Source organism: Lampetra planeri, chromosome 2 (assembly GCF_965212315.1).
Source record: "Lampetra planeri chromosome 2, kcLamPlan1.2.h2, whole genome shotgun sequence".
Classification (NCBI taxonomy): Eukaryota; Metazoa; Chordata; class Hyperoartia; order Petromyzontiformes; family Petromyzontidae; genus Lampetra; species Lampetra planeri.
This window is the reverse complement of record NC_136108.1, coordinates 22,698,572-22,719,572: the sequence shown is the minus strand read 5'-3', so window position 1 is coordinate 22,719,572 and position 21,001 is coordinate 22,698,572. Positions and strand designations below refer to the sequence as shown.

The 21,001-nt window shown below is 41.8% G+C and overlaps 1 protein-coding gene across 13 annotated transcripts in view; it reads left to right on the top strand.

Moving 5' to 3' along the window:
- The window catches only part of LOC144730006 (E3 ubiquitin-protein ligase rnf213-alpha-like), a 141,623-nt gene that overhangs the window by 106,299 nt on the left and 14,323 nt on the right, over nt 1-21,001 (top strand). For 12 of the 13 annotated variants that reach the window (XM_078610562.1, XM_078610542.1, XM_078610496.1 and 9 more), the window contains 11 exons: nt 889-985; nt 5,565-5,679; nt 9,360-9,564; nt 10,942-11,162; nt 12,847-12,978; nt 14,368-14,463; nt 15,971-16,273; nt 17,023-17,104; nt 17,615-17,649; nt 19,073-19,170; nt 20,688-20,841. In XM_078610562.1, the coding sequence (XP_078466688.1) occupies nt 889-985; nt 5,565-5,679; nt 9,360-9,564; nt 10,942-11,162; nt 12,847-12,978; nt 14,368-14,463; nt 15,971-16,273; nt 17,023-17,104; nt 17,615-17,649; nt 19,073-19,170; nt 20,688-20,841 (1,538 nt within the window). The remainder of the gene's footprint in view (nt 1-888; nt 986-5,564; nt 5,680-9,359; nt 9,565-10,941; nt 11,163-12,846; nt 12,979-14,367; nt 14,464-15,970; nt 16,274-17,022; nt 17,105-17,614; nt 17,650-19,072; nt 19,171-20,687; nt 20,842-21,001) is intronic. The other variant, XM_078610478.1, reaches the window with a different exon arrangement.

The following is a 21,001-nucleotide window of genomic DNA, read 5'->3' as shown; positions in this document are numbered from 1 at the left end:
GGGTCACGTGGGCAGAAGAGCCTTCTGGAGAGTTCTCCAAGGTGGGCGTGGCCGGGGTGTGGCCTGGACACGCCGAGGCGCATATAAGTGGGCTCCGCACCTGGTGCGGGGCTGCTTGGGTCCGGGATGAAGATGCCTCGTGAAGACGCCTCATGAAGAGAAGAGTCGAGCCTCAAGTCAGCGTCGCCAAACAGTAGCCCTCCTGGGTTGGTCACGCTAGTTGTATCAGTGTCAGTGTTAGCGGGTGTTAGTGTGTGTTAGCGAGGATAGGTCGGTGGTCACCACCCTATGTGCAGTGTTATCACATGTTGAGTAAATAAATAGTGTTGCCTCCCTAATTCAGTGTGTGCGCCTCTATCGAACCATTTCAAATGTGCGCATGGTTTCAACAGATATATCCAGCTGAAATTTATACCACTGGCTCAGGGCTATTAAAAGGAGATGAGCACTGCCCTAATGCTCATTTGAGCAGGGGATTGGTTTGACTTGTTTGTTCTTTTCCATAGTTTATGACAGGTATGAAATTCCTGTTTTGTATTGAATATTGTTTTCTACATTTGATGATAACAATATAGTCTCTTTAACATGAACAGCGATTATAGTAATGTCTTTAGCAATAATTGAAGCAACTGCTGATTAAAAAATGACATGGACAAATTCTTACAATTGTATTAACAACACACAGGTGCATGTATGTATGCATGTTCAACTTCTCTCGCACTATACATAGCTAACCATGCTAATCGGAGGTGCATCATAAACTTATGAAATTGTGTGAACTTACAAAGTGAATTATATGATGTATCCTTCGATTTGCATCTCCATGGTCCCTGATATATCTTTTTTACATGCGGTGTATTTTCATGTTTTGCCTTTGCGTATCTTTAGGAAAAAGCAAGACGCGGGGATTGTCCCCATTTGAGGAATGTATGGACCCCAACCCAGTGATCCGTTCCCTTCTACTGAAGCTCCTTCTAGGCTACAGGTGAAGGCATGCGGTTACAGACCTACCTTTACAATGCATATTATAGCATAGCTTGCTTTCGAATTTTTACGAGTTGTAAAGGTGCTGCATTATGGTTTTTTTTGGCATTAACTAAACCGTTTTAGTACCTAACGGCCAATGCATTATTCTTTGCAGTCGCTGCTATATCTAGTGGAGAATTGTAGAAATGCACTTCCTGCTGTAAATAGTTATTAAAAAGCATGTCACCTTGTCATAGTAGGCCATTGAGTTCCATAGTTATATCTATGGGACCCCTTTGCCAGTATAAAAATAATTAAAATGAGTATAGGCTTTACCCTTTCTGACAATAAAACAGGTGTTAAGATTCTCGATTTTAAGTTTTCGTGCCTGCAAGGATCCATACTCTTTGGTTTTTTCGGTAAAGTCACGTAGGTTAAAAAAGAAAACAAATAAATTAAATCACGACGTTTCGGAGGCAACACAAGCTTCCGTCTTCAGGTGGAACCGTCACAGTGAAATTACTGTATCAAGTGAAGAGAGCTCTAAGAGACACGACCTAATATACTGATTTAAGGGGAGGGGGGAGGAGCCAGGATGGGCCGTGGGGGGGGGTATAAGCTGGTGAGGTTAACGACCTGTGCTGCAGCTGCGGCTACGCCTGGAGCTTTGTGATGTAGATGGCGGAAGTAGATAAGCAAGCTCGGATTAAGCCGCGTTTGTTATGCTCGCCGGTGGGTTATATTCCAAAGCATGCAAGCAGTGTGTGAAAAGCTAAAAAACTACTATGGCTGTTGATGACATCTTTCCAATGATTGCTTAATTTAAAACCATCCTCTCGGTTGAAGTTGTGTCTATGTATATCTGGATGGCATCATGGACAAATCTTTGGTAGGAGCCGGGAGGTTTGCAGAGTACTTTGGTATTGGAGAAAACAATATCATGAGAACCCGCTGTGTTGAAACAATGATCAGCTACGGCCGAAGAATTCATTCTGCCGTGTTTCAAATCTGATTTGTGCTCGCGAATTAGGTCAGAAATGTAGTTTCGTCTCCCCGATATAGCAGCCACCACAGGTACAACTCAATTTGTAAACACCGGGGTACTGTAAGTCAGGAATGACACCCTTTTCGGATGGGATCAGATCACGGATTTTGTGTACTGTATTGAATCGGACCTGGATCTTGTGTTTGTTTAGAATTTTGGAAATCTTTTTGGTAACGCCTGCTATGTATGGCAACATGATGATTTTGATCGGACTTTCAGGTGGTTGTTTCTGCATGGTGAGAGAAACAGCTTAGCGGATAGTACGGTCAGAGTATCCAACATGGACTGAACCCGGATGTGCCTGCGCTGGTTAGGCACTGCCTCACCAACACTTACTTTACCTGGAATGGTATCTTCTACAAACAAAATTAGGGTAAATTTCGATTTAAAGCTTTCGTGACTGCAGGGATTCATCTTCTTGGTTCTTTCGGTAAAGTCACGTAGAAGGGAAATAATAAAAATAAAACATAAAATAATTCTCACGACGTTTCGGCCACAGCGCAAGCAGCCGTCCTCAGGCGAAGAACAGGTCTGTCGGAAAGACAGCGTCTGAATGGGCACCACCAGGCTTGGCAGCGTATATTTAAGCTGGGTTGGAGGGGGAGGGGGCGCCTTGACAAGGGAATTTGCATATCAAGAGGGATTTAGCATATTTATGGGAAATGCAGATATGGGATTAGTCACTACTTGTGGAATGCGTAGGAGGTGGGGGGGGGTTTCAAAGTCATATTATGCCCGTGCATTATGCAGTATGCAGGATTAGCAGCATCAAAGGGAGGGAGTAGGGTTAGCAGTAATAGAGGGAAGGAATTTTAATAGTAAGGAGCTGAAGCAGCTAAACCACCACGTAAAAAACTAAAATATAAACTACATCAGTATCATCAATATACTAAATATACTCTCCAATAAGCTGAGTTACTAACAGTAAGTTATACATTACAATTCTATGTCGCAAAAAATATAATATGCCTCCAGCTAAACTTTTTTCTCTTACATCACACGGGTCTACCCCGTACTATATACTGCCATAGACAAACCCAACATTAAATTATATTCTGCATTACTATACAACACCACCCTATACCTTAGACCAGGGGTCGGCAACCAAAATAACAAGAAGAGCCATTTCTTTCCAATTCGGTAAAAAATTCAGTATTTCAAGAGCCGCAATGCATCTGAGTACATACGTACTCATCGTCAAGAAGCAGCCCGTAAAGAGCCGCATGCGGCTCCGGAGCCGTAGGTTGCCGACCCCTGCCTTAGACTATACAGAACAGCGTCTGTCTTTCTGACAGACCTGTTCTTCACCTGAGGACGGCTGCTTGCGTTGTGGCCGAAACGTCGTGAGAATTATCTATAATGTTTTATTGTTATTATTTTATTATTTCCCTTCTACGTGACTTTACCGAAAGAACCAAGAAAATGAGGGTACCCCTATGGGTTCCTCCTCGTCACCAGTGATAGCCAATGTTTTCATGGAAAATTTTGAATCAAATGCCATCCAGACATCCACCCTTTGTCCTTCCCTGTGGAAGAGATATGTGGATGACACTTTCGTCATTTGGCCATATGGCCTCCCAGCATTGAACCAATTCCTAGACCACATAAATTCCAGACACCCATCCATCAAATTTACCGTGGAGGTGGAGAAAGATGGCAAGCTACCATTCTTGGATGTTCTGTTTGAGAGGAGGCCTGATGGCTCTTTGGGACGTTCTGTTTACAGGAAGGCCACCCACACAGATTCCTACTTGAAGCCTGATTCCTACCACCACCCGGCTCAAAATAATTCCATGGTCATCAAAACTCTATACCATAGGGCTCATTGCATCTCAGACCAACACCACCTGGCCAGTGAATTAAAACATGTACATCTGGCCCTCAAGATGAACGGATACTCTGACCGTACTATCCGCCAAGCTGTTTCTCCCACCATGCAGAAACAACCACCTGAAACTCCGATAAAAATCATCATGTTGCCATACATAGCAGGCGTTACCAAAAAGATTCCAAAATTCTAAACAAACACAAGATCCAGGTCCGATTCAATACAGTACACAAAATCTGTGATCTGATCCCATCCGTAAAGGATGTCATTCCTGACTTACAGTACCCCGGTCTTTACAAATTGAGTTGTACCTGTGGTGACTGCTATATCGGGGAGACGAATCGACATTTCTGACCGAATTCGTGAGCACAAATCAGATTTGAAACACAGCAGAACAAATTCTTCGGCCATAGCTGATCATTGTTTCAACACAGCGGGTTCTCATGATATTGTTTTCTCCGATACCAAAGTACTCTGCAAACCTCCCGGGTACTACCAAAGATTTGTCCATGAAGCCATCCAGATATATAAATATAGACACAACTTCAAATGAGAGGATGGTTTTAAATAAAGCAATCATTGGAAAGATGTCTTCAACCAAGCCAAACTCTAGCTGCCTTATAATTGTACAGCCATAGTAGTTTATTAGCTTTTCACACACTGCTTGCATGCTTTGGAATATAACCCACCAGCGAGCATAACAAAAGGCGGCTTAATCCGAGCTTGCTTATCTACTTCCGCCATCTACATCACAAAGCTCCAGGCGTAGCCGCAGCTGCAGCACAGGTCATGCACCTCACCAGCTTATACCCCCCCCACAGCCCATCCTGGCTCCTCCCCCCTCCCCTTAAACCAGTATATTAGGTCGTGTCTCTTAGAGCTCTCTTCACTTGATACAGTAATTTCGCTGTGACGGTTCCACCTGAAGACGGAAGCTTGTGTTGCCTCCGAAACGTCGTGATTTAATTTATTAGTTTTCCTTTTTTAACCTACGTGACTTTACCGAAAAAATGAGAGTATAGGTTTTAAGATGTTCAAACACCAAATAGATACCTATTGCAAGGCATCAAGTCTGCATTAACCACACATACTTGTGGCAAAACATGCAAACAAACATGCTCTGAAAATGTATATGCTTTGTCTTTGAAGCTAATTGGCCTAAACCAGAGACAGCTTGCTTCATGGCCTTGTCTCACCAATGTTAGGCCAGACAACGCCAACAGGCAAACAGTTCAAATGCAATGTATCAAAGCATTAATTTATCGGGTTGAGCATTTAAATCTATAGGAACTTTTTGCCAGTATTAAAATCATAGTTATAGTCTAACTCCAAACTTGAAATTTCCCACATATATGTTGTAAAAAATTACATCATGTACCAATGACCCACAGTTACACTTTGGAAGACTTTCATCAGAAGTGTTCCTACATGGTTACTTGAAAGTTTTAAGTTGTAATTTTTTATATGTTGCGGTACTTCAAGATGCGCTGCATGGGAGGTGCATTAAAAATATTAAATTATGAAATGAAGATGATGACTTTATCAAATGCTTTGTATTTGGAAGCATGTGCCGTTACATTAGTGTTATGGCTAAATCTCCCACGCATGGATGAAGGTGATTCTTTTCAATCGTGTACTCTTGCTTAATCGCACAACAATGCATTCGTTCTACTCAGAACAGTGTGATGAAACCTGTATGACCTTTGCTATTTGTCTTGAAAAAAGATTTGAAGATGTAAGGCAGTACTTGGACACCTACTTGCACAAAATGGGTGAAGCTACCAGCTTGGAGCAGGGAGACCAGGAGGAGCTGTGTTACATGGTCATCCGCTGTATTGAGGTAGGCATTGACCTGCCTTGCCAACTTACTACATGTATAGTGTAATAGCGCCAGCTGGTGGACAGCAGCGGCAACTGTGGTGGACAGATAGTACACACACCGGTGAGGGCGTGCACGGGGTGTAGGCAGAGGGAGGAACTAGAGTAAGGGTCACAGAGGACCCTGTCTGGAGGCCCCTGGAACCTGCTAGCGGGTTCCAGAAGGGAGACGTGGTCAGGGCGGAGCCAGGCCGCGCTGCTCGCATAAAAGGAGCCGAGAGCGGGGGCTCGCGGCTGCCAGTTCTGGGAATGGACTCATCTCGTCATGATGTCATTTCATCGCCGTCGTCGCTAAACGTCTCGGCTAGATATTGTGCTACGAAGGATAGTAGTTGGCTATCTCAGTCAGCGCCGTCAGTGTTAGATGGCTAGTGTAATGTACAGGCTAGGCTGAGCTACTGTGGAGAGTGTGCGGACGAAACCGTGAAAGTTGTTCATAAAGAAAGTGCCTCCTAGAAACTGTTTCTGAATCGTTGACACTACACATGCACAACCGTGGCTTAGCGTTCTTACCTGGTTAAATAAAGAAGTCAGAGATTTTGAGAGTAAAGGCAGACCTCTTCGAACGCGGGGGGTTACGTTCCTGTAAAATGCAGTGTTGGGAAAGACCGTGTTCGACAAATCATAGACCTCATAGTAAAAATAGTGTTGTGTTCCTGGATCAGAAATTATCACTCCCTCCCTCTTTGTTTAACTAATTTTTATGATTTTCATCCTTGTTATGCTATGAAAGCAGGGGTTGGCAACCAAAATAACAAGAACAGATATTTTTTTGTATTCAGTAAACAACTATATATTTCAAGAGCTGCGAATGCATGTGCATACAAGACGGTCCTTAATAAATAATGTCGCGAAGCAGTCCATTAAGAGCCACATGTGGCTCCGGTTGCCGACCCCTGTACTGAAGGATGTTGAGTCGCTCGCCATTTCTGGTGTGCGTGTCACCATCATCATCATCACGATCCATGGGCAAATAGCCCGTAGTTATCCACTGCACATTTCGTAATTTGCTTCCACTTTCCTATGCACAATTCTCTTGATCTGTATTCCTATACAAATCACTGCTAGACTCAGTCCATCTCTTTTTTGTTTCTTTATTCATCAAGATCTTACCGTCCTTGCCTTTTATCACTGTTTGCCTTGATTTCCACTTTCCATTTTTGCTCTTGACGAGTTTGTACACCTCCCCGGTCTTGTATTCTTCAGTGTAGTATTCAGTGCTGCGATATTGTTTTTTCAGCCATTCCTGCTTTTCCATTCTTGCTGATGTCCTTTCCTCATTGCAGAGCTTTTTGTACTTAGTCGCCATCGCATTGGATTTCTTTATCTTCAGCCATATCTTTATCTTTTCCTGTGATAGTTCTAAAGATTCCTCAGTTAACCATTTTATTATTGTTTTCTACTCCTTTCTCCACTATCTTCAGTGCTAATGCCTTGCTGCCTATGCTAAGGTGTTCTGTATTTGCGCCCCTGATTCTTCTCGATATTTCCTCTTCATATTTCCTCCTTATCTCCTCGTTCTCGAGTGCCTCTATGTTCCTCTTCTCATATTGCATTCTGGATATACGTTTTAGTTTTAGTAGTATGTTGCATAGTACCAAGCTGTGGTCTGATGACACATCCGCTCCTTGGAATGTTCTGTATAGTCGCACTGATGTTTTCCAGTATCCGTCGATCATTACCAGATCTATTATTCGCATGTTTTCCATTCAGTGCCCTCCATGTCCATGTTTTGCAGTACTTTTGGTTGAACTTAGTATTACATATGAGCATGTGATGTTTTTGAAGCAGTTTCTCACATATTTCATTTATTTCTCCATATCCATACCTTTGCATGATGCGTTCCCATCCGGTGTTATCCTTCCCAATTTTTGCTTTCTAGTTTCCCACAATTATTTTAATATATTTCCTTGTCAGTTCCTTTCACATGCTTTCCAGTATTTCATAGAACTCTCCAATATCCTCTTCTCTGTTATCTGATGTTGGTGCATATATTTGGATGACAGACATGTTTAGGGGTTGTCCATTAAATCTCACTACAATTACTCCTGAACTAACAGGTCCGTATTCCAATAATTACGCTTTGGCATTTGCGCTCAACAAGAACACTACTCCTCTGGTGTGCACTTTTTCTTCCCCTGACCAGATCACTCCAACCCCCATTTATTTCCCCTGTTCTTTCCATCGCATTTCTGCCAGTTCTCGGATGTCATACCTGTGTACCTTTCCATTTTCTTTCTTAGCAGCTCTAACTGTCCTGTTGCCCATCGTGTTCTCACATTCCATGGCCCGACTGTGATCTATTCATTCGCCATTCTCAGCCTCTTCGCTGCTTCGGAATGTGGCTGCTTTGTTTCCTGATGGTGTCGTAGCTTCTGCTGCTGATGCTGCTGCTTTCCAGTAGCTCCATTTTCGATCCAATCCCGATTACTTGATTGGGGACATGGACTTTGTTGACCCGGGCAATGTCCGAGCCGGTATCCTTCTTCTGTGGTCGTCATGTGCATTTGATTTATTTCGTCTTTTTTCTTCACGGCTGAAGTATTAGGACCCTTTCACCCAATCCTTTTTTTTATCGTCCATTTTTACTTCATATGTACCTGTAGTCCACTCGTGTATACATTTTGGCATAAACGAGTCGACTGTGAGGTCCATTAAAAATAATGCGAATGCAATCAGGGAAAGTGTTGCGGCTCGTGCTCCCCAGGGGGCTAAAATTATAACTGTGCGTGATCAAACACCTGCATTTCCCGAGGAGTCATCCTCCTGAATTCCTTACCATCCCCATTACCTCCATCGTCGTCAAATCATCATCAAAGGTAATTAAAAAGCACATTGTTATTTTAATGCGTTACTATTTATTGCAGTCATTGTTTTTAAACGTTTACAAATTCCCCCCTATTTTAATCGTACCAGGAACATAACCATATTTTTCCCATTGGAACAAGGTTTCTGCATTCGCGAATTCTGCATTCGCGAGCGTTTTCAAGAATGTCACCCTTGCAAATCGAGAGAGTGTTTACCGTACTTGACCACACATCCCAAACAGACCTAAGCTGAGTAAAAAATAACTATATCTTTTATTAATACTATTTAGAGAAATGCCAATTATAAACATGTAATTGCTTGTTTGCATAAATAATTTCAAAATGTACAATAATTTAAATGACTTGTCGTGTTTCAGAGGTCAATTATATAATTATGATGAATGTTTGCTTTCCTTTGTTGGGTGACGGGCTGAATAAATGTGTGATCTTCGTATTTAGAGCCTGAACTATTTAAAAAATGCAGCGATTACTGCAAGCCAATTGAAGTTTGAATGATCTAATTCAAGTTATTTTAGTTGAAATTATATTTTACAGTAAATTTGATCAACATTTAACAAATATCTGAACTGGTTTTGGGCCTCCCCTAGGTTGGCTCAGCCTTAAGTGAGTATGTGGTGCAGTGTCTTAACATTTCCTCTGGGGAGAAAAAGGTGAGCAGGCATCATGCCGGCCACACCCCCTCGTGATCGCCGTACTGGCCTTCATAGGTGCTTGCTAACAGCACTTTCTCCAACAGTCTGTAACAGGTTGTCTTTGCCTTTGTATGCCTTTGTATGCATGTATTTATGAACTGTATGAACTACTCCGTTCACAGGATTCCCTGCATTCGGAAGGGCTTGACGAGGACATGAGCAGAGCTTTGGACCATCTCTCCACCCTGCAACTACCTCTGCAGGACAGGGCCGAACAGGATCGCTCCATCGCAACCCTCATCTCTATCGGCCACATTCGCTTTTGCCTCAATGTAGCAACTGCAGTGCTCTACCAAGAATACAGCGGAGAGAATGAGAAACGAGCCGGTAAATACAGCAGTCGATAATGTGGGTCCTTTATTCAACTTCTTTCAGGATGGTCTTTTTTGGGAAAATAAACCAGGTCATGAGCTGCTCGACCAGATAAAGACGTGCATTAGCCCCGATACAGCTCGCAAGTTCGTGACGTTCAGTGTGCCACATATAAAGTTCAGTTTGCCATGTAAAAATAACAATACAATATTTCAAAGGGAACCTGAAGATGATATAACACATCATCTTCAGGTTTTTATTTGAGAGTTGGTTTCTGCTTTTCAATCTGAACTTATGCAACTAGATTCCTGCAACTCTTTTTCATCTATACCTGGCATCTTCTTCACCACAGATGTGCTGCAGTGAACAATAGAGGTTTAGAAACCGATTCATATTTTAGCAAAAAGACAGTTTTAGCCAAATGGCAAGAAATATTGACAAAGGAAGAGAAAAATAGCAGTGATTTCTTTACCTTGCAATGTTGGTTTTGACTTTTTGACACTCGTGTATTCTCATATTTTTTAGGTTAAATACCAAATAATAATTTAGTACATTAAGTATTTGTGTAATTCTTATAGCGCAAGGCTCTCAGGAAGCCGATATGTTGCAAAGACACAGTCTGCAGTAGTTTCATAGTAGGTGTGATTTTACCATGTGTAATTCCTCTTGATTAATTTTCAATTGATTAAAAGTGTTGTTTCTTAAATTATATAGATCCATGTAGCGCCTTAATCCGAGGCACTTTACAACAACATTGTATACAAGATGATAGTGGTTGAAGTAAAGAGTGGCGTTATTTTTTTAAATGGTGGTTTAGTTATGGGGACAGGAGAATAGGTGGGAGAGGTTAAGGAGGGGTTGGGTGAGTGATAGATGTAGCGGTAGTAGCTAGGATGGGCAAGGGAGCAGAGATGAGGGTTGTTTTAAGAGAGGAACAGAAGCAGATGGGTGAAGATGGTCGCTTTGTGTGCTGCAGGGGGAGTTGGTTACAGTGAAGGGGAGCGAGAAGGGAATGGCAGGGCAAGAGCGTGAGACTGGGCACAGCACGGCGAGGGAGGCACAGAGAGACACGGTAGAAACTGGGAGCATAGATGGCGGGATGGGACAGAGTAGTAAGAGATGAGAGAAGCAAGATTAGGTTTGTCAAAACCATGGAGAGAGTTATGGACTAGAGTGATATATTTAAACACAGCGATAGTAGACCGGGAGCCAGTGGAGTTGGGAAATAGAGCAGAAGTGTAGAAATTGTAGAGGAGGTTAAAAGTGATCCCGGCTGAGGCATTTTGTATCTCGGAGAGGAGTGAAGGTGTCGGTAAAATATTCACGATTTAATATTGAAAGTGTGTAATGGTGACCAAGCTGAAATAAGATTACTGCGTGTGACATGCACAGATGGGGAGACAGAGGGTGTGCCCCAGGGATTGTCCCTGGTTGGGCAGAGGAGCGAGTTCCTTTCCCGTCTCTCCGAGGAGCTGAGGCTGGAATGCAGCCCCCTGCTGCAGAACTTTCTCATCCGCAGCGTGTTCCATCGCTATGGCTACGCCTTCCTCCTGAACCTGCTGAGTGAGCCACAGCTTGGCTGGGCCTTCCCAGCCTGCGTGCTGCGCTCCCGCGTGAGTATCTGACCACATCAGACGACAGTTGTGTGAAGGAGATGGATTGTCTGCTTGATTATTTGGTTAATTGTGTTCCCCACAGCGACTTAATAATATATAATAATGTATCTTTATGAGGCATATTTTATCCGTAGATCCCAATGCTTTACATATGGAAAGGAAATAACCATAACCAGGGTACATGGCTAGAGCTAGGGGCCAAAGGTCAGTTTAAAGAGGTGCTTTTTCAAGGCAGACAACTATATTGATTCTGTCTTATGTAATCGATTCTGTATTATAAGCAAAGGTGAAGGGTTCTAAAGCTTTAGAGCTGCACTGGCAAAAACCAGATCACCCCAGGAACAGAGCCTTGATCTCGGAGTCCTTAGAAGAAGGTGATCTGAAGACTTCAGGGACTTTATTGTAAAATATAAACATGGATCAGTTCCTGTAAATATTGCAGGGATAACCCCTTGAGTGCTTTGTAGGTCAATAACAGGATCTTATAGTCCACTCGATACTTCACTGGTAGTAAATGGAAAGTCAAGAGAGCAGGTGTGTGATGTGCTCGCAAAACGGTGTGTGCATACGGAATCTAGCAGCTGTATTCTGAACGATCTGGAATCTACCCAGTACCTCACTCAAAACCCTGAACAGTAAGTCGTTGCAGTAATCAACTCAGGCGAACACAAAAGCATGAACCAGTCTGTCAGGAATCGACTTGAGTGATAATTACTTTGTCTTATTTGTTTTATAGTTTTGCGTCAAACTAGAACCAATGTTTAACACAGAGGGTCCTTGCCTGTGGACATCTGGCAGTTCACTCGCATTGGTTCAAGCAAGCCTGACTGCTGATGAGAAAATATGTAAATTTGGTTCAGAGTTTGCTGAATTGATGCACTTCTAGGAGGTTGTGCGGCTGATTTGGATGAGTAAAAGTAAAGATGTTTACATGGAGGTGACAGATATGTGAAGAAGGTGTATTGTCTGCTATTATTTTGTTTCATCAGGCCAGCGATCATCCCCAATACCCGCCTTGAGCTTGACTCCAATTCCCTCCTGCAATCCCTGAACCATCCCTGCTCACTCTGACAACCCTCCCTCTCGCACTGCCTCTCTTCACTTCCCTCTCACCTTGGCCTCTCTCACATTGCCCTGAGTTCCCATTCTCGTTTGTATTTCATCAAGTTGCTTTAACCACAGAGTTTGCTCATCCACCAAAGGATCCTATCAAGTTATTGGGTTTAATTGTGATTTTCATGGATTGAGTTCATCTTTGGTAAGTTGTAGAATCCTAGTTTGAACACTCCAGTGATAAACAGCTATACGTATTATATTTACAACTGCATTTACTTGTGACTGCATGTGTGACTTCGTCACCACTAGTTGCTCGAGTTGCACACCTCCATAGACGACAAAGGTTAAACAACAGATTTGGGGTTTGCCTTGGGGTCTACGGTGACTGGGTGGATATAGGAAAACTTAAGCAACTACTCGTGGCACCCACACACACAGTCATGCCCAAATACAGTTGTAATATTATTTTTTATGAAGGCTGCAGAAACCTAAAATATAACCTGTCAGGATATTGTCATAACGAATGATTATATGTCAAGCTTTTAATAGTGATTCGTAATCTTTTCAGGGCTTTTTTGGCAGAAGAGACTTTAACTGTGCATTGATGACCTATTTTGTAATCGAGATGGTGCAGGAAGAAGCCAAGATGTTGCCAGATCGCTTCCTGGTGCATGGTGCCCAGTACTGTGATTTGAGGGATGCCTTGGCTGCAGTGGCCATGTCAGAAGACAGCGGAGAGCTCCACAAGTGTTTGAAGGTGTCCTGCAGATTTGTTTGCCACAGAGATGGTCACTTTAGGATATGTGTGTTCTTCCCCATGCATCTTAAAGATATGTACAGGAGAGGTAGTTGGAAGATTATAGCTGCTTGCATTGTCAAAGAAATGTGGTGTGTGTAAATAAGCATGCTTGTAAATAATTATATTTGGATTCAATTAATCTTTGGTAAAGAATGGCCATATTGCTGCTTTTTGCACAGATATCATCCTTTCACCAAACATGAATCGACACATGAATGCGTAAATACATTTTGTTAATTGACTGGTTTTTGCATTGGTCAGAGCTAACAGTACGATAATGTAATACACATGAAAGTGTTCAGCATGCGATTTTGAAAACCTCATCTTATGGGCAGTATTCGTGAAACTTTTAATTCAAGGTATTATATTTACACGAGCTTGTTTGCCCATCCAATGACGGGTGTATATTGCAGTAAATATACTGTAGCACTGTGAATGGAAGTTATTCTTGCGCAAAACTATAGCATAAAACACCTCACTTAATGTCACTGTAGCACTGCATTTAAGTCAGTGGTCCCCAACCTTTTTGGCATCAGGGACCAGTTTTATGGAAGACAATTTTTTCACGGACCGGGGGTAGGGTTCATCATTGGGTCTTTCCCCCTTTTTAAAGAAGCTCTCCAGCGACGTTTGTTTTTTACTCATTTTGGCTACTAGGGGTTAGCAGCTTGTGGGCTTACCAAAACTGTGACTGAGACAAGTGCAGGAAAGAGGCGTGGACGTAAGTGGTAAATAATAAAATAATGGGCGGGCCACGCGCGGACTCACCGCTCTCACCTCCTGCTGCTGTGCGGCCCGGTTCCTAACAGGCCACGGACCGGTACCGGTCCGCTGCCTGGGGGTTGGGGACCCCTGATCTAAGTGACCTTCCATTTCTTCAAATTAACGGCTCTGATACTTTGTTATCTTCTTCTGGCGGTCGGTGGGCTTAAAATAGATGTGAATGAGATGCACTATCTGCCAAATAGCCGAGCAATTTGTTTTTTACCATAATTTAGAAGCATAAATGAGAATTACCTGTTGTTTCAAGAGCTGAAGAAATAAGTGAAGAAAAGTAATGTACTGTGATGCTGCGTAGACATATTTATATCCTAAATTTGAACGTATTTGAGTAAAAGTTGTTTAATGCCCACGCGACCTTCTTGTGCGTTAGTGTACATTTCCACGTGGGCATGAATATTAATGAAGGGGGAGGGGCTTCATGTGGAATGACGTCACGCGCGGGACGGACAGACATTTCTGGGTGATTATAGTAGGTAATGACTAGTTTTGCATACTTGCTGAGCACTACTGATTGTTGGCAATGGGGCTGTGCTGGTCGCTGATGTTTCTCGATTCTCATTGCAGGATTCTGGGCAGACGGCCTCCCTCCCCCTGGCAGTGTTCAAAGAGGTGGTGCTGCCCTCCATGAAGCCTCACACACAGCCCACACAGCAGACCTTGGTATGGAGATTACCCAGACCTAAAAGAAAGCACACACGAATACATTGCGGACCCCTGATCTAAGTGAATATACCCAGTTGTGACAAAATGAGTTTAAGTTTGTAATTTATTAATGCAAATTTTTTTTAATTTAACGAGTCGTAACTTGTGATAAAATTTGATTAACTTCATGTATATTTATTCTACTATGAAAAACGAGTCCGCAGATTTCACACATGAAAACATTGTGGATGTTCTTTCAAGGGCAAATAGATCATCAGTCTTGAATTCTACATTTACACCTTTACAATCATGCTCATGGACACAGCAGATATTTTGTATTGTACCACCTCAACATAGCTTGTAACAAAATGCATTAAATATCCTCACAAAAAGTTTCACTCTGTTGAAGCCCATTCAGTCATATGTTGAGCTCGTTAAATTATGAGCTTCCATACAATACAATAATACAATTTAGATATACATGCAACCATATTTTGAGAAACTATACAGACACAGCAGGCATTGTTTAATCGAAAGACGAAGGTATAGGGAAAAATGTGTGTGGCCTTTAGACTGGACTTGAATAAGAGCAAGGAGTTGACAGGAAGGATGGTTGGGAGATTCTGCTTTCAGACCATGTGGACATCTTATGAGAATAAATGACATCCCGCTGAGAGGCGGTAGATTGGGGACCTTGACAGGAACTCTTGGTTGCTGAGAGTAGACAGTGTGTGGAGCAGAGAAGAGCAAAATGAGAGAACAGAGGCAGGAGTGAATATATGGTGGATCTTAAAGATGGTGAGTTCAATCTTGACATTTAGGAGGGACTGGGAGATGAGGGGTTTTGGGGGAGGCTGTAGCAGAGAGGGTTGCAGTAGTGAAGTCGTGATACGATGTCGGCATGGATGAGGATCTCAGGGGGTAGCTGGGGAGAAGAGATGGTGGATGTGAGAGATGTTGTGCAAATTGAGGTGTGAGGTTCTGCAGAGTTGACATATGGGAAGAAAATTATCACAGTAATCTAAGAGTTTAGGATGTGAAACTTAAACAGTGCAAGAGATACTGTACAAATGGAACAAGCAGTACAGATAGATATTGGAATTTAGCTCCTGAACATACTTCCATATGCAAGAATAGTACAGAAAATACAAATGAGACAGTGCAGGAGAATGCAATGAGGCCAGTGTGTGTGGCACGGAGTTCAAAGCAGGGTGGTGGAGAGTGGAGAGTTAAGTGGGCCCAGAGATGTGAAACCCGAAGCAGGGTTTTGGATGAGGCTGTGGAAACAGCAGCAGCTGGGGTGGGTCGGATAGTTGACAGGAGGTGAGGGGCAGTGGGTGGCAGGCTGGGTAGTAGGAGGGAACTCACGTGGGTCTTATGTAATGTAAGTAAGGGGCAGTAGCACGAGTGCAATTTATTGTTTGTTTCAGAATAACACAAGTTAAATATCTAACAACGAAAAAAATGTTGCAAAAAAACGTTACCAACAAACCTCAGTTGTTCTCATGTGTTTTCTCTCTGACAGAAAACGATTGTGAGTGCACTCAAAGGTGTTGCATCTCGGAAAAACTCATCAGCCCTGAGCCTTTGTCACATCTTATTGGGGATGGTGGAGGTGCAAAGAGATGAGAATGAAGCAGACCCCACTGCAATTCTTAAAAAGCTGGGAATGTTTGAGAATCAGGAAGCAACAACAGAAATAGACTGGAGCTTTCAGTCAGCGATGTTGAAGCTGGTTGTCCATCTGGCTGCTGTCCTGCTCTGCTCCAAGCCAAGCCCACTGCTGGGACCACTCCATAACCTCGCTACAAATACGGCCAGCATGGCAGTAAGAACACCCTGTCATGTCCAAACATCACCTACGCATCATAACCACAAAGACAGCCAGCATGACAGTGAAAGCACAATTCCATAGGTCATACGTAATTGACATTTACCTCTGTGACTTAACAATAAGGGTGTCAAATATGGTAGTAAAGTCACAAAGCAGCATATTATATTATGATCCTTTCACTCGCAAAGTTATTATATACAAATGGGTATATAAAGTGACTTAATAAATATAGTGGTATCTGCAGGTGAGATTTGGTAAAGTTCTCCCATTGTGGTTAACATACAGTGAAGTGTTTCTTGTGAGTCATTCTCTAACATCCTTGACAGCAAAGGAGATTAATCGAGTTTTGTATTCAGTTTCAATTCTGCATTTTGAATAATTAATGGTATGAATGAGTTTATGTGTCATGTACCATCTTTTAAAATAAAACTCTACAATACAAATGTGTAGAGGGCACTAGATGAGCTCGGTCTACAACTTAAAAGATGGATCTGTATTGTATCATCAAATGCAAAACTGGTATCTCTTGGTTGTGAGCTTTTGCCAAGTGTTCCATCTCTCCAATTGAATAAAGTATGCAGTATGTATTCGATACAGAGACAGTGTAGATTACTCCTGCCTACAATGCTTTCAACGCTATGTAGATTGTAATATTGTGTTTGCAGCAGCCACATTGCATTATTTAAAACAAATTATGTAAAAAAATTGTTAAACATAACGTAGAAATGTCCTCCACTCTTTAGACTGCATTCCTGCCCACGATGCCAGATGATTTGAAGGCTGATTCCTTCACCTGGGAAGGAATGCAGCAAGGGTGGCGTTATGGTAAGCCACTATATCTCACGTCATTATTTTATTTGTTGACGGCTGAGGAAAACATAGGCGCAGTAATGATGATTATAAAGTGGTGACTGGTCAATGCTGTTTAGTTGTCTGAAAAACCTGGTTAAATCCCTGGGTCTCAGAGATGCTGGACCAGAATTTTGACCTCATTTTTACTCTAATTGAGCCTCTTATCCTACGTGAATAAGCATCATGTTTTTTTTTTATCCATATAAACCATAGCATAACCACAGCTCAGACTGTTCACATTTTATAAGTGGAGTTGTGCAATGCAGTATCGAAATGTTAGTGGTACTGAAACATTTATATTAAATCTGCATTGATTTTTCAGTCTTGATGGTTTTTTTTTTGTAATTTCTAGATTTACATAATTGTATCTATTAATACCGATTTATTCCACGACTGCACTTCTCTACCATGAAAGCTCATTTCATTAATTTATTTATTAATCGTCGAAAAAACATGAAATTATGCATTGTACTTATTTTGCAGAATGTCCAAATGGTCATGTATACGTCATTGAAAATGTGAGTAGTCTTTTACCTATTTTGTAAATAAAAGTTTAGTTTCACCTAGTTACTGTGCTATTTTCATTATCTAAACACATTACACCAGATGGTAGTTTTGATGTTGAATTGACGCAAGGGGTATCCAGGTCAGCCTTCGATTATAGAGTTGGAATTATTTTGTCGCTGGTGATTTGATGCATTGCATTGATAAGGTGTGGCAATTTGATTGAATTCCAGTGAATGGGTGTGATTTGTTAAGCCTTTTAAAATCCTTATTTATTTTCGTATGTATCGTACGTGTAGCCATGGAATAGAAGATGTCCGAGAAGATGTCGACTGAAAACACGGGAGTCCTTAAATCAGCGCGCATGCAGGGGTTGGCAGGATTATGACCAAATTCAGTGCATAACCTAATTGAAGGTGATGGTTGTTTGTCTGGCTGAGACCATCACCTCGCTGTGAGTACTTGAGAACCTGGTTTAACCACAAAGCAGTAGGCGGGGCTCACACCTAGGACTTAATAGGGATTGTTGTTGTAACTTTATGATTGCTGTAACTTGCTGATTGTTGTTATAACTTGCTGATTGTTGTTATAACTTGCTGATTGTTGTTGGAACTTGCTGACCTGCCCCTACTGGACATCTGTGAAAAAGAGCTTCATAGCTCATTGGATTCCTCCTGCAGTCTAAATAAAGATTATAATCCTGAGCTGGTGACCCCACCACCTGCTCGTATGATGCAGCATCATTCTTCATAATGGTTCACCACACGGGTTATATGAGGGACTTTTCCATACATAAAGATTAAACGTTCGTGGTACATGACTATGAATGTGTACATATGGGGTATGGGTAGTTATGGGCTTGAATACAGTAATTCCTCGTTTAACACGGAAGTTGCGTTCCTGAAAAGTTATGCGTTAAGCAAAAACTATTTTTTCATCAGAAATAATGTAAAAGGTGGAGGTTGCAAGATACGATGTACGCACACACAGTAAGATGGCCGGACAAAGAGCTGAGATGGGGGTACGCCACATACTCTATCATTCTGCACGTTTACCCAGAATTCCCATACCGCTCAGCCACGCAGCTCAAGAAATTAATTCATTGTCGACCGCCCAGAAATCGCGTTATAACGGGCGTGCTCCACATTGTGCAAAAAGTATTCCTTCATAGGAAAACTGTATTACAGCAAAACGTATTGTGTGAACACACATTGAGTGAGGACTTCCTGTATATATGGGTATGTGTATATGTGTGTCTTCTATAAAGCCAAACAGGGAATATTTCCTTCGTATGTGTGGCTGTCCATGTTGGTGGGTTTGGATGTTTTTACATTCAGAGGAGCAGTATTGCGAGCTTCAGATATCTGCAGCACAAGGTGCAATTGATAATATCGCGTCTGCTTTTTAAATAATTATCTTGTTTGTTTTTATGTTTAGTGTGGCCAGCCTAATTTTGTGGGCAAGTGCATGGAGTGTAATGCTGAGATTGGAGGTTTAGCATATAAGCTCATTGAGGGATCCAAGAGGATTGAGAGGTAAGTCAACAGTTGGTCTAATAACATAACAGCAATGTGAAATGTTAAATCATCAGAATATAAACATTTCATCAATATTTTTGCTACAGGGACATTTTAGAATTACATAATAGCCATAACTAACTTGACTTTGTATTGGTGTACAGATGAATTGGTAAATAAGTCATGCCTGTGGCATTATACATACATACATACAACTGTTTCAGTTCTATCATGATGAAGAAATATCCTTCCTGCATATTTTCAGTGAGCAATATGTAACATCATGGAAATGGCCCGTGGAAGATGCCACTAAGGAACTACTTCTGAAGTTCCCTCAATAGGCCTTTAGTCTAATACCAGATCACTTTTCTTCAAGCAATGCAAATGTTGTTCATCTCATGCCAGCCATCTAACGTTGTAAAAATGTTGGTTTTATTCGCTGAGACATGCAATTTGTTTGTTTGTTGTGAAACAATTAAGAACCAGACAACTCACTGCACCAAGTGCCTGTTCCTTGTCGGGGTGAATATTTGTAGTACGTGATATGAGGTTAATTCCATGGAATATGCCCAATGTTGTGTTTATCATTACAGTATTCCCTCGTTATTCATGAACTTGCTATCCACGATTTTGGCTATCCGCGAATCGCATCTGGAATGCTACACGACTTCATAGAGAGAGAGAGAGAAAGAAAGTAATGAAATCAAGTGATGAGAGAAAGTGATGAGATAAAGTGATGACATCTTGTCATGTTTTAATCACTTATTCACATTTATTTAACGTAATTCATAAAAAAAGATAGGTTTTCGTAAGCCAATATCATTATTTGCAAAATTTGCTATTCACAAGCATCTTCGGAAGATTATTGTCTGCACTAGAAGATGACACTAATTTGTGTCCAGTGCTGTTTACTCATCACTGATACTGATGCATTCTGTTTTTTTTCATGTTTAACGTGATTATGTTCATGGTTGCATTGTTGCACATTCTTCCTCCGGTCTCCCTTGCAAAAAGTATCTTACATAAGTAGTGTTCACTTTGTCTTTTAAAAGTTATGATACGTTATATTATAAAAAAAAATTACATCTTAATTTATTTCACCAGTGAAGTTGCAAAGGTCATCAGTACACATTTCCAATACTTGCTTGGAAGGAAACAAATGTAATCATTTAAAATGAATATAAAAGTGTGAATTTGTTACCAAAGATAATAAACCATACTTGTTCTAATTAATACTATGCTTTTTGCCAAGGTAGACCCCACCGAGTCTCAAGACTTTTTTTCAGGAGGGTCCTGCCAAGTTTTCACAGGAGGGGGTGATGTTGCTATGGATAATCCCAATTGAGTTCTGAAAGCACTCATGTGTGATAGCAATTTAAATATTTAGAGCTGTGTAGGATATTTACATGTGGAAACACATAGAGTTGATTAACATTGCCAAAACTACACAGAGCATGAATACAAATCAATCCCTTACTATGTGCGAGTGTAGCACACACAGTGCAATATTGTCCTGTGTTTTATTGTTTCTGTAGTGCAGTGGTTCAGACGCAGACTGGACATGTTCTAGGAGATCCTGATGCCCGCAGCTCACTGATCCCAGAGAGAAATCTGCCACCAACTGCTCAGTGCCTCATGCGTGCCCTCACCCACTCCGCCATGCTGTGGGGCTACACCCAGGACCCACAGGTATCCCAGTATACCCCACACTTCTCACTCTTTGAAGGCTCATATTGCACTCTTATCACTACAAAAACATCTTGGGGCATAGATGCCCATGTGTTTTTGCAGTGGTCCCTGTGTGGCTCATGGTGACTCAGCACCTGGTTCGGCAGTGGGCATTAGTCTG